The 13,849-nt window shown below is 44.2% G+C and overlaps 1 protein-coding gene across 1 annotated transcript in view; it reads left to right on the top strand.

The window, feature by feature from the left end:
• Fgd6 (FYVE, RhoGEF and PH domain containing 6) overlaps window positions 1-13,849 on the top strand; it is a 128,344-nt gene that overhangs the window by 75,408 nt on the left and 39,087 nt on the right. Inside the window, 1 exon segment of the mRNA XM_028880248.2 lies at window positions 13,682-13,732. Within this exon segment, the coding sequence (XP_028736081.1) occupies window positions 13,682-13,732 (51 nt within the window).

Below are 13,849 nucleotides of genomic sequence, written 5' to 3'. Positions count from 1 at the left end.
TGTTTTTAAAACTGTGTAGTATGTCTTCTTTTTCTTGTGAAGACACAGTTTCATTGTGGGGGCAACAGAGCTTGCCTCAGACTACCTCTGGTCCTGCCTCAGCCTCCGGAGTGCTGGAGTGAGTTATAGGCATGCATCCCCATACCTGGCTCTTAGATCTATTTTTCTGACATTTGCTCACTTGTTTGGTTGTTGTGTGAGGTTCACGTGTGTACATGCATGCCCTAACACATCATACGTGGAGGTCAGAGGACAGCTTGTAAGAGCCCGTTTTCTCCTTGCCGTGTGGGTCATGTGGATTGCACGGGTCATCAGGCTGGGCAGCAAGTGAGCGTATCACTAGCCCATGCCTGGCTTCTTGAACACCTTTTTTCCCTCGGTTCTTTCTTTTACTTTTGAGATTATAATCGCATCATTTTCCCCTTCCCTTTCCTCCCTCCAGGCCCTCCCACGTACCCCTCCTTGCTGTCTTCCAAATTCATGTCATGGCCTCTTCCTTCATTAGTTAAAACAGATTTGGGGCTGGAGATGCACCTGAGTTGGTAGAGTGCTGGCCTAGTATGTCTGAAAACTTGGATTTAGTCCCCAGCAATGCGTAAACGGGGCATGGTGGCATGTGTCTGTCATCAAAGCAAACAGATTGTTTTATTGTTTGTAATACCAACATCATGTGAGATTGGACTTAATTTTAAGGGTTTAAAGTGTGTGTGTGTGTGTGTGTGTGTGTGTGTGTGTGTGTGTGTGTGTGTGTGTTGGGGAGGTTCTTAAAATTTGATTTTAAATGTTGTTTGAAGTGAGTTCTTGCCATGTCGTCCTGGCTAGCTTGGTACTTGCAATGTCGCCCAGATTGGCTTCACATTCACTGTAATCCTCCTGCTTCAGACTAATGAATGTTGGAATTATAGACATATTCCACTATACTAGTCTCCTGTAATTATTTTCATTTTGATTTTATTTTAAAGTTATAGACACAGTCCATATAAGAACCTAGCTGGCCTAGAACTCATATTAGGCCTTGTAGGAATCTTTTTGCATGTATGTATGTATACTACATGCGTGCTTGGTACTCATCAAGGCCAGAAAAGGGCATCAGATCTGTAGCTGGAGTTAGGGATAGTTGTGAATCACACCATATGGGAGCTGGGTATTGAACCTGGGTCCTCAATAAGAGCAACACATGCTGTTAACTATTGAGCCATCTCTTCAGTCTGGATGTTAAGTCCTAAGTCTACATCTGTTTAGATAATTAACCGGGGTCCCATGTTTGAAGACAAGTTCAAATAACTCACTCCTCCCAACAACCTTGCCATTTCAAATGCACCAATGTCACGGTAGCTGGAAGGAAGCGTGAGCCTCAGCTCCTGGTGTTGGTCACTTTCTGAGTATTTGGCAGCGCAGGGGAGGATTCCTGGCTGACTTAGTGTGAGCAGATTCTTTCTTGCCTCTTTTTCTTGGCAGAGGCAGTCTGAGAATTGCATAGATGAAGGACCGATAAGACAGGTTCTTTCTTTTTAGAGAAAAGTGAGTGGAAATCCCTGAGGCAGTGGCTCGGCTACTGCTTAGCTCTCCTCTTTTCCTGCATGCAGTGCCTTTTTCCCGAGGGAGAACTTCAGTTTCTGCTGAGGTTTTCTCTCTCTCCATTGTAGTAAAAATTCCAGCCGGGCAGTGGTGGCGCACGCCTTTAATCCCAGCACTCGGGAGGCAGAGGCAGGCGGATCTCTGTGAGTTCGAGGCCAGCCTGGTCAACAGAGCGAGTTCCAGGACAGGCTCCAAAGCTACACAGAGAAACTCTGTCTCGAAAAAAAAAAAAAAAATTCCAACTAGATCCTTGGTGAAAGTCCTTGTAGACTGCCCAGTGGAGCACGTGGCCATGACTTGCATCCTCCAGCACCACTAAAATAAATGCATACATAAATTAGTTAATTCTTGGCAGTAGTCTTTTAAGATCGGCTCAAAATAAGATCTAAGGATACGTGCGGTTGTATAGTGAAATGTTCAAAGAAACATAGAGTGAGTGATTGACTTAATGAGTGCTGGATGCTTTTAAATTTTACTTTTGCATTGACCAGTCACGACCCATGAGTTACAGTCAGGCCCTGTCCTAAGTGTGGGGCACTGGGATCCCTAGAGCTGGGACGGATGGGAATTAGGAGGCAGCAGGCAGGAAGGAAGCGAACATGGAAGCGGTGTTCCTCTTCTGCTTCCTTCTCATCTCCAAGAAAGAAGCTGTCTGCATCTGTCATCAAAGACTTAACCAACGGAGAGGTTTAGGAAATGACAAGGTGCTCCTTCTTGGAAGTTCAGAATCCTCCTGCGGCAGCCCCATGAATGTGTGCTGGATGGATAGACCACTACTTAACATTTCAAGTCGAAAGCAAGCTTCCATCGACTTGGGCACTTGCAGAAGGACTCATGTCTCCTTCCTGGTCTCACTCCCTGTTAGGATCTCCTGTCCCTTGGTTCCTGCTGCTGCTGGGATCCAGGTCAGGGCTTTTCCACCCACTCCATGCTGGCCACACCATATCACTCCATGTAACCCAGCAAGTCATTGCTTCATATCTCTGCCAAAAGTGTTGATTCTGCTTATTAGATTCTGAGGGTTTATGTATTTGTTATTTAATTTACTTCTTTTTGTACTAGGGATCGATCCCAGTACCTCAGGCATGCTTTGCAAGTATTGGGCCACTGGGCTCTCTCCCGAGCACTCATTGTGCTGACTAGAAAAGTTGAGAGGAGAGAGAGAGACCTCAGCTCACACGCCCGGTTGACTGACATCTCATTCTCCTTCGCTCTAATTGTGGTCTGCTTCTCCCTGTGTGCTGAAGCACGCCCTTCCAGGCTCCATTCACTCATGCATTAAACCCTCAGCAAGTAGACTCCTGGGCCTGGCAGCCAGCGCAGAAATGGCCCTTCCCCGCAGGTTGGCTTCACTGTCCTCTTTGAGGCTGTGTCCAACTGCGCAGACGCCCACTGTGCCCTTCCTCTCTCCTAAAATTTGCATGGATCTTGCCACTTCTTATTTTTGTAAGGGTCGCCTTTTTCCTTTGAAGTACTCTTTCTTATCCATGTAAAAATATGTAAGTAATATAAAAAGCCAAATCCTTTTTCATCTTACGTTATTTGGAAATGACTCAGAGACCTTTTCAGATTTTTTAAAAAATCTCCACCTATATTATATATTATATTAGAATTTTTTCTCAATAAAAGTGGTGTGGTTTTTTGTGAGACATTACATTGGTATTGAAGGAAGTTGAGTCAGGCAGGATCACTGAGGAGAAAGTATATTGAAAAATAGAGTTTAAAATGCTTCTGAAAATCCTTTCCACTTCCACAGTTAGGGACAAACAACAGTCCTTTGAACTTTGATTCATTGTACTTTCTTTGATCTCGTTCAAAATATTTATGTTTCATTAAAGTTGTTTTAGCGATAGACTTTACTACTCTTTCCTATAACCTTTGCCTTTGTCTGCGATGACATTAATTCCCTCTAGGTTTTGGAAATCGGAGATTTTCCATGTTGGTAGAAATGGAATACTAAAAACATCTGTTGTAGAATTCTGAATCTGTGAATGTGATAACCAGTTTAATCTGCGGATTTAAAATAAATTAGTAGACTACACTTTAAAAAATATTCTTATTAAAACTACCTGTCAGTATTTTATTTTAAAACCAGGGCTAATTGTATACATCAAAAATCATTTAACTGGGTGTAGCAGCCCACACCTTTAATCACAGCACTTGGGGACACAGGAGGGCATCTTATCTGTATAACCAGTCCCAGGCCAGCCAGGGTTGCCTAGTAAGACCCTGTCTCAGTAAAAAAAAAAAAAAAAAAAAAAAAAATTAAAGGTCATTTTGACACCACCTATAGGTCAGAACTTGATTTTAAAAGGATGTTGGTGGTCATATATTAGACTCCAGACAAGAATTTACTTTCTCACGAACTCAAAGGCTTTGATGGAGGCATTTCTATCCATATGACATGTGGGGAGGAATGCCATCGGATGCCACCACCATCTGGCTGCAGTTCATTTTTAATTGTAGTTTTGAGAAGCCATTTTAAGAGATTCTGTTAAATAAATTATATCTGAAGTACTTGAATGCTCTGGAAAGACCTTGGGGGCCTAAGAACTAAGCACATCCTGTCTGTCTGTCTGTGCCTTTTGTTTGCCTGTTTTTGTGTTGTTTGACACAGTCTCATGTAGCCTGTGCCGGCCTTCCACTTCCTGTGAAGTCAAGGATGGTCTCGGAGCTTCCCCATCCTAGAGCTAGGGTTACAGACGTGCGCCGCCATGCCTGGTTCCTGCAGTACTGCGGAGCAGACCCAGGGCTTTGTGCTTGCTAGGCAAACACTGTAGCACCTGAACTACACCCTCAGACCTGTTCTGGTTTTGTTGTTGTTTTGAGACAGGGTGTCATGTAGTCCAGGTGACCTGAAGTTCACTGTATAGCCAAGATGATCTTGAACACCCCATCTTTATGTCTCCACCTCCCAAATGCTGGGATTACAGGCTGTGCTATCTCGCCTAGCCAAATGTGCTTCTTTAGTACTGAATTAAAGTAGATCTGGTGGGAGATCTAGTGATTATCATGAGTTGGAGAGAGTACGACAAGAGTATACAGTATTTTCATGCCTCAACTATAATTTGTTATAAAAAAAATATCTGTGATTTCCATGGTGATAGCCACAAAGATTGTTAATACTTCTGGGGTTTGCTGCCAATACTCATGGTAGAAAGAAACTCTTTACTTCCTCTAAAGGTTAGTGAAAATGGGACTGGGTGTGATAGCGCACGCCTCTAATCCCAACCCTCGGGAAGCAGACGCAGGCAGATCTTTGTGAGTTTGAGGCCAGCGTGTTCTTCATTGTAAGTTCCAGGACAGCTAGAGCTACACAGAGTGTCACTGTTCCATAGAAAGGAAACAGTAAAGGTGAGTCTGTCTGCCATCCGCGGTGCAGATCCCCTGAATTCTACCAGGGGAGATGGCTACAAGGCCAGTCTTTTTTCAATCCTGAGTGCAGATTTGACCCAGATTCCCTGCAAGTAGCCGAATGCCTCTGTTTCTGGGGCTTGTTTTGGCAGAGATTTAGTGAGAACTTGTTGCTAGTTTCTCACAGTTTTTGTCAGACTTGTGGGCTCATCGGAACTGTTCCCATCGGAGAAAACACGGAAATTCAGCTCAACTTGAACTCGCTTTGGGGCTTAGATGTGCTTCATTCTCTTGGCTGTTGCAGAGCCAACTACACTTGTCTCCCTCAGCCTAAATTTGCTCTGTTGACTGAGTGCTAGGGACAACTCTGGGCAAGAGTCTCTTTACACTCGAGAGTGGGTTGACTGTGTCCAGGCTCTTTCTGTGTACTTGAGATTGTCACCTGATCCACTGGCAGCCACCAAGAAAAGCAGTCTTAGAAGACTCAAAATAACGGCTTGAGAGCCTTCCTATGAGTTTGACTCCTTAAGTGAATTCTCGACGTGCCTAGCCAGTCTAAAAAGGTCCTGGGAGACAGTTCTGCCATTCTAAGATTCGCCTCCATATTTTATCCCAGCATGAACTTGGGGTCAGGTTTGCTTCATGAGTCCTGAGAAGCTGCTTTTCTTTTTTCTTTTTTTCCAGGACCAAAGTCATCAAAATCTAGGGTAGATAGACAACTTTTTTCTCATTACTCTGCCCTGCATTAATTTACTCAATTGAGGTTCAAATCCAGCCTGTGTTCCAATACAGGAACTCCATCACCCAATAAAGGAGCTTTTCTAATGCACAGAATGATGTTTCAAGGCCTGAGTCTGGAGGGGAAAAAGCCCAGAAAGGCCCCTTTCTAGCTTATACACATGCCACATTTGCAAAAAGGCAGACCTAGACCACATTTTTAAGGACTAGAATTGAACTGGTATTTGAAAAACTGGAAGAATGAGAGTCAGGGGCCACAGTACTTTTTCATTAGTAATGATGTGACCACTAGTCGATGTCTGAGCCCCAGGTGTCAGGGTTCTTGGCATCTTATGCAAGGATTAAAATGAGTGCCACGGGTTTCAAAGTAGCTGGCGAGGGACTTCATTCAAGAGCAAATAGGACAGAAGTGAATACACTGTCAAGAATGACAGCTGGCCATATGAGTGAGAAAGGTACCCAGGGCCCCAGGTCTGCTGTGACTTCTTCTATGGGCTCCGGAGGAAGGGGATATTGATTACTAAGGTGCATAGTTTGGGTGATTCCCTACTTTAATCAAAGGTTTCAGTTAAATAACCATTCTTCTGCTGTGGACAGCCCTTCTTCCCATGATGCAGCTGATCCTTTCATGTGTAGCACACCCAGTTATGGTATATAGGGGATTCTAAAAGTTCGCTCACAGCCACAGTTTTCCTTAGCGCGTAGTCACAACAGGCTGATTTCAGGCTGAGTATGTCTCTGCCCGTAGACCCAGTAACCGGGAATACATTTGAATGGAAACCGGCAGTGTGAAGTCTGTTAGGAAGGAGGAACTTGCTCTGTTCTTCAGTGTGGGGTGGACTAGATGTGCAGCTTCATGCAGGTCTCTGTCTAAGTCGCGAGGTGCATGGTTAGAGAAGTGTGTGCTCTTTCTTGTAATACCAGCTACCTGGGAGGTGGTAGCAGGAAGATCAACGGTTCAAAGTCAACTGAATCCGAAGCCAGCTTTTTGAGAGTGTTTTTCAAAATCATAATTTTAGAATGTTTTTCATAGTGATCCCCTCAAAAGTAATTTGAAATATGGCAAAAGACAAGTGATCAAGATAATGATCTGCGTTACTTACAATTAAAATGATCACACCACTTCTCCAGTTCCGTGAACTGGCAGGAGCGAGATAAGATGCTATAACACCTGCTGTACCTGGACAACAGATTTAAGACTGCCATCAGGCAATAAAACAGAGGAGGAAATCCTATGTGGTGCTGAGACACATGGAGCGTTTATAAAGCCAGAAGGAAATAATTCAGAGCTCGTAGTGGTAGCACATACCTGCAACCCCAGCACTCAGGAAGCTGAGGCAGGGGAATGGAAAGCTGGAGGCCAGCCTGTGCTACATAGCAAGACACTGTCCTTTTGAAAAGCCAAACATCAAGCTGGGTGGCTGTGGTGGTTTGAAAGAAAATGGCTCCCATAGGGAGTGGCATTGTTAGGAAGTGTGGCTTTGTTGGAGGAAGTGTATCACTGTGGTGGGTAGGCTTTGAGGTCTCCTATGCTCAGGCTACGCCCAGTGACACAATTTACTTCATGTAGAACTCTCAGCTCCTTCTCCAGCACCATGTCTGCCTGCACGCCTCCATGTTCCTGCCATGATGACAGTGGACTAAACCTCTAAAACTGTAAGCCATCCAGTTAAATGTTTCCCTTTATAAGAATTGCTGTGGTCATGGTGTCTCTTCACAGCAATAGAAACCCTAACTAAGACAATGCTATAATCATGGTACTTAGGAGATAGAGACAATATCTGGAGTTCAAGGTCAGTTTGGGCTGTATGAGAACCTGTTTCCAAAAAAATGTATACATTCTTTTAGATGTTCATGATTTAAATTTTCTGCGTTATTGTTTAACTTACCAATTTCTCATAATTGTGTTTTATAATTAATGTAGGTTTCACAATATTTAAAGGTTTCATTTTTTTTTTTTTTTTTTTTTTTCAGTAATTTGTTCGTTTTGTCGCACCTCACGCCCTTCTGCTTTGGATCTGTTTTTTTTTTTTTTCGTCTAATTTAACTGCTCCCTGCTCCAGACTGGGTCTTGCTAATTTCCCTCCATCTTGTAATCCTCCTGCCTCAGTCTTCTGTGTAGCTGGGATTGCTGGCATATATCCCCTATATCTAGCCAGCCTGATTCTTTTACATATCCAAATGTGCTTTAGGGACCAGTGACCGCCGGTGGTAGAATGCTTGTTTAGAATGCTCTGTGAGGCCTGGGCTTGATCTCTTAACACTGTAAAAATGAATGGATCAAATGAAAAGTAAATCAAAGTGCAATGAAAAAAAACAGGTGCAGGATTGTCCCTGGCTAGACATTTCTAAACCAGGGGAGTACATTTTTTTTTTTTAGATAGTAAATTCTGATTACAGTTTTCCCTCTCTGATCTTCTCCCAGATCCTCCCCATCCATCCAACTCTATGCCTTCTTTCTCTGTTTAGAAAATGAACAGGCAAATAAATAAAACAAACTAGACTAAAACAAAACAAAAAAAAGAAAGACAGAAAAAACTTGGAATACACACACACACACACACACACACACACACACCAAAACATAAAAACTCAGAATCAGAAACCATAATATGTAAGCAAAAGATCTATAAGTTTTTTGTTTTTTTTTTTTAAAAAGGGTCTCCAAAAGTGTCATTTAGTTTGTTTTGTGTTGGCCATCTACTGCTGGCCGTGGGGACTTCCATTAAGTGTGGGTTGTATTTTTCCCTTTGTGAAAATTTGCTAATTGTCGTTATCGATTGGAGGTAGCCTCGGGTTTAGGGATGAGGGCGTGTGTCCGCTTCCCCTCTCGGCCTGGGACCCCATCAGGACCAGACCTGTGCACACCCTTGGCATGCTGCCACAGCCTCCGAGTTCATTTGTGCTTCTGTCCTGCTGTGTCCAGAAGGTCGTGTTTCCTTTGTCCTCCATCCCTTCTTCCAATCTTTCCTCCTCTTCAGCAGAGTTCCCTGAGCCCTAAGGGGAGCGATTTGATGAAGACACCCCAGTTAGCAGTTCGTTTTCTTTTTGGTGTTTTTTTTTTTTTTTTTTTTTTCCCCAAGACAGGGCTTCTCTGTGTAGTCCTGGCTATCCTGAACTCACTCTGTAGACCAGGCTGGCCTGGAACCTAGAGATCCACCTGCCTCTGCTTCCCAAATGCTAGGGTTAAAGGCGTGTGCCACGACACCTGGCTTGAAGATACCTCATTTAGGATCAAGTATTCTGACAGTCTCCACCGCTCTTCTCCTCCCCATCTCCCTCTCTGCACACGGTCCAGTTATGGGTCTGTGTTAGTTCCCATCTCCTTCAGAAGGAAGCTAATCTGATGATGGCTGAGCAAGACACTAATCTATCCATATAACAGAGAGTCATTTTATTGCTAAGTTCCTTTAGCAGTATTTGGTTTTCTAGGGAAGTAAGAGTTTAACCTCTGATTCCTTAGAAAGCACCATATAAGTCTCTCTCCAAGCTGCCTTGAAGAAATCTGTCTTGTAACTTGACATGCAGACCTTCGTTTTGTATTTCAAATGATTGGATCTTTGGAGAGTCTGGGTAATTTTAGGTTGCTTCTTTCAGACTGTGAGGCTATGTAAAATAGGCTTATTGCATAAATAGCCTTTCTTGGGATCTTGTAGTTCTGCAGGTTTTGCTAAACTCACTACGAATTTATAGAGGAAGGAAGAAACCTGAACAATGAGGTAAGCCTTCTCCTCTAGCTTGGAACACTCTGCTCTGGAATGAGACTCCTCCAAAGTTCATTTCTTGTACTCTGCCACCAACTGCTTCAGCACACAGTCTAGGACTCTGGCCATCTGAAGGCAGAAAGTTCTAGACTTCCACTAATGACTGAAATTTAGTGACTCGACCTCTAAGTGGTTTCTGTTGGAAGTTGGTTGTTGGTTGGTTGTGATCAGGAGTGGTCAGGCTTGCTGGAAGCTCTGGTGTAGACAGTGTAGGCCTTCCAGAAGATGTAGTGTTAACTCCTCTTGTCTTGGGCCTTACGTGAGTAGAAAGGGAACTATCTTTGCACATCTCTAGGGTTGTACATGGAGCATTTCCCTTCTGTTTGCCTTACTCACATTAAGGGACAGGATGTTCAGGAGTTAATTAATCAATGGTGCCACCTGGTGGTCCAAGAGTACATTTTATGTTGTCCATATACCAGTAATTCTCTTCTTCTCTCCCAACCCCTCTGTCTCCATGATCTCCATCTCCCAATCCTCCTGCCTCCACCTCCCAAGTGCTGAGGTTATAGGCAGGCACAACCACTCCTGTTTTTTTTTTTTTTCTTTCCTAGTTTTGATTTTTTAAAAACAATAGTCTCGTTGGGTTTTGAGACAGTTCGGGTGTGTGTGTGTGTGTGTGTGTGTGTTAAACAACTACTTAATTTGTCTAGGCAGGGGCAGGAAATCATGATGTTACAAGTCTAACCTGTCAGTTGAAACGATCCTGCCCCCATGACTCCTGGGAGGTGAAAACATGCCCAGGAGTGTGCAGGTTGTGTCTGGTCTCCTCCCCTGGTTTCACCCTGACTTCAGCCTGACTCACACTGATCAGTCATCGTCCTCGCGCCGCTGCCAAGGTCCTGACTGACTCATAACTGTTGAAGGGAATCACGGACGGACGGACGGGCGGGCGGACGGATGGATTAGCTGCAAAGTCGAATTGTAGAGACCATTGTCACTTCTTTAAAATTGGCAGAAGGCTGGCTTATCTGCATCCACTTCTTGATTAATAGCTTGTTGTAGCAGGGCTGGAGAGATGGCTCAGCGGTTAAGAGCACTGGCTGCTCTTCCAGAGGACCTGGGTTCAATTCCCTGCACCCACATGGCAGCTCACAACTGTCTGTAACTCCAGTTCCAGGAGATCTGACACCCTCACACAGACATACATGCAGGCGAAACACCAATGCACATAAAGTAATTTAAAAGGATAGCTTGCTGTAACAGCATCTTCAGTTTATTTTCTGTGTAGTGACTGTACTGGGCCCCTGTTCCTAAAATCTCAGGCTAGCAGGCCAGCAGCCTAGTTTGAACACTAGACCAAACTTAAACCGACCAAACAAACAAACAAACAAACAAACACAACTTCGACGCTTGTCAAGCTCTGGAAAGTGACTCTGAGGTCAGGATATCCTAATGGGTGTGTCTTCCAGGAAGCTTTCTTGGGATAAAGAAATGATTGCATGTGGAGAGATGCGCTTCCGTGCTTCCGTGTAGAGGAACAAAAACCGAAAGAGAGGGACCTGCCCCGAGCCTGACATTGAACTCAGTCTGCCTCCCCATCTAGACTCTACAGTTAATGACAAGCTTAGCGCAAAGCACTTGGGCATTAGGAACGGCTGTTAAAAGGGGAAGTTTGAGCTGGCAGGATGACTCGGGCGCAGAGGTGCTTACTGCCATCCTTCTGACCCGAGTTCAATCCCCAAACCCCCATGGGAGAAGGAGAGAACCAGCCCTTAGAGTTTGCCCTCCGACCTACACATGTACGTTGTAACATGCCTGTGCCTCACACAAATACACATAGAATAAAGAAATAAATGTTTAAAAACAAATAAAGAAGGATAAGTTTGTCACAACCCTAACACTTGTTTTGTTTTTGAGACCGCGTCTCTGTACCGGAGGCTAGCCTTGAACTCATCAGCTTCCCGTGTGCTGGAATTACAGGCATGAGCTATTTACTATACAGGCCTCAATACTAGCACTTTTGGCCATAAGCTTGTTAAATCCAGACTCATCAAACATGGCTTATATATGGAATGTATCTGAGTAGCATCAAGGTAAGAATAGCTTTTTTTTTTTTTTTTTTTTTTTTGAGACAGCGCCTCTATCTGTTGCACAGGCTAGCCTGAAAGTCACCATGTAGTCTAGGCTAGCCTTAGACTCTGCGCGATCCTTTTGCTTCAGAGCTAGGGTTATAGGCATGAGCTACTGCACCTAGCTTAATAAGCATTTTTTTCTAATGTGTGAGAGGAGGCTAAGCATAGTGTGTAAGCAATATAGTTCCGTGATGTTATGATTTTTTTTTCAGATTTCATCAGAGGCATGCCTTCCTACAGGTCTAAATTTCTAGTGACCTTCCCTGGCGAAATGGAAGCTTTGCCATGCCTGAGGGAAGCCTACTGTGGTCATGTACAACACCTTGTCAGGTCTACCCCTTGCTGGATATTTATAATGCACACCTCCAGTCTCCTTGGGCTCTTAGGTCATTATCCCAGAGACAGGGCCTTTTGAAGTTTGGGTGCTTTGTCTGTCTTTGTTTGGAACACCAATGCTGACATCCCACATTTCCATATTTGTTTGTGAGCACGGCTTGTGAATCTTCAGGCTGAAAAGCATGCTCTCCGTCTTCCCGCTTTCTGCACTTGGAATGGCTCTAGCACTGACTGACTTCAGCCTTCTCTAAATAGAGACCTTGCTGGGTGTTAGTGGGTGGTGGGATATGAGAGAAGGAAAAAAGCGAAGAACTGCCACGTCATGTCCTGTTCAAAGGAGAAAACAGTGTTTTCAAGTGGAAAGTTTTCTAGGGGGAGGGGTCCTGAGAAGAGCCTTGGGAACTGCCCGTTGAAGACCAGGGATGTCGTTCAGTGACAGACCATTCACTAAGCATGTCCATAGCCCTGGGTTCCTTCCCCAGCACCACACATAGACAACCACGAAGACGATGAGTCAGATTCTATATGCAGAAACAGAAGAAGGGATTCACAAGAAGAGAGAAGTTAGGGACAGAAATCATGGAGCCAGGAAAAACATGGGAAGAAGGACAAGGGGCCTGGGTTATATACTAGCAATCGAGAAAAGCATGGACCACACAGTGGGCGATGGTAAGTTCTAAAGAAAGAAATTGGATGGATATCAAGGACATCCAGCATTTCTCAGCAGAGAAGTAAGTGTTGTCTGAAGTCCAGAGACGTAGTTTGGTATTAAAGAACATTCAATAGGATCTCTCCCCATATTGTAAGGCACAGCGCACCCTGTTGTTCATTTACAGACCATCTTTATCTAGCCCAGCGTTTCTCGACCTCAGCCACTTTGACATCTGGGTTATCTGCTGTGAGGCTGTATCAAGGATGTTTGACTGCATCCCTAACCTCCAGCCACCAGATGCCACCCCTTCCCCCTAGCTGAGACAGTGGAGAGAGCTCCAGACATCGCCAGATGTCCTCTGGGGCAGATGTATCTGCACTAGAACACACGGGGAGCTACTTTGGTGTGTCCTGAGTACTGGTAGATTCCTAGATTGAAAATTTGTCTCTGGGGGCCTTCAGTGTGTTAATGTCTTGAGGTTTTGTACTAGGGCTTTAGATTAAGGTGTTTCATGTATGATGGGTAAACATACTAAGTAAACATGAAGAAACCTGGATTACATTTTTGGCTCGGGGACAAAAAAAGTTGTGTGACTCGGGTGAGATGGTTTACTTCGTCATATGATACTACACCTTCTCTTATTCTTTTCTTGTTTCTTGTTTGCTTTGTTGGGCAAGTGTTCACTGTGTAGCGCGGACTGTGTGGGCCTCATACATTAGATCCTCCCGCCTTTGGCCTCTGGTCAGGGGTGAGGTTATAGGCGTGTGCTTCAAGCCCTGCTGATTCCTTATCTTACCCCCATGGCAGTGGTTCTCAATCTGTGGGTCTCAACCCCTTGGGAGATTAAAGGACTTCTTCATAGGGGTTGCCTAAGACTAAGGGAGAGCACAGATATATATGTTATGATTGCCAACGGTAGCAAAATGACAGGAAGTTAGGAATGAAATAATTTTATGGTTGGGATCACCACAATGTGAGGAAGGAACTGTATTAAAGGGTCACAGCATTAGGAAGGTTGAGAACCACTGCCTTATAGTCTGTAGTTCTGGTTCTATATGCCTGATCTCAGGGTTTTGTACTTTCACAGTTGAGCTAAAAATAAAACTGAAGTATTAAATTAAAAAGGTGAGTTGGGGTTTGTCCGAGTGGCATTGTTCTAAATACTGTGCTTTGTTCATTTCTAGACTATTTAAAGAACCTCCTAGAAGACTCTGCAGATCACAGGAACACCCAAGGTAGTAACCTTTGCAGCCGTCTGTGGTATAAAAGCTTTAGTATTGTGCTCGCTTGGGCCTGGGAAGGAAAAACATACTAAGAACAAAGCCCTTGTATGAAACTCCTTTGGAAAAGTT

Source organism: Peromyscus leucopus, chromosome 18, assembly GCF_004664715.2.
Source record: "Peromyscus leucopus breed LL Stock chromosome 18, UCI_PerLeu_2.1, whole genome shotgun sequence".
NCBI classification, from domain to species: Eukaryota; Metazoa; Chordata; class Mammalia; order Rodentia; family Cricetidae; genus Peromyscus; species Peromyscus leucopus.
The sequence above is the reverse complement of the archived record's forward strand: the minus strand, read 5'-3'. Positions and strand labels throughout refer to the sequence as shown.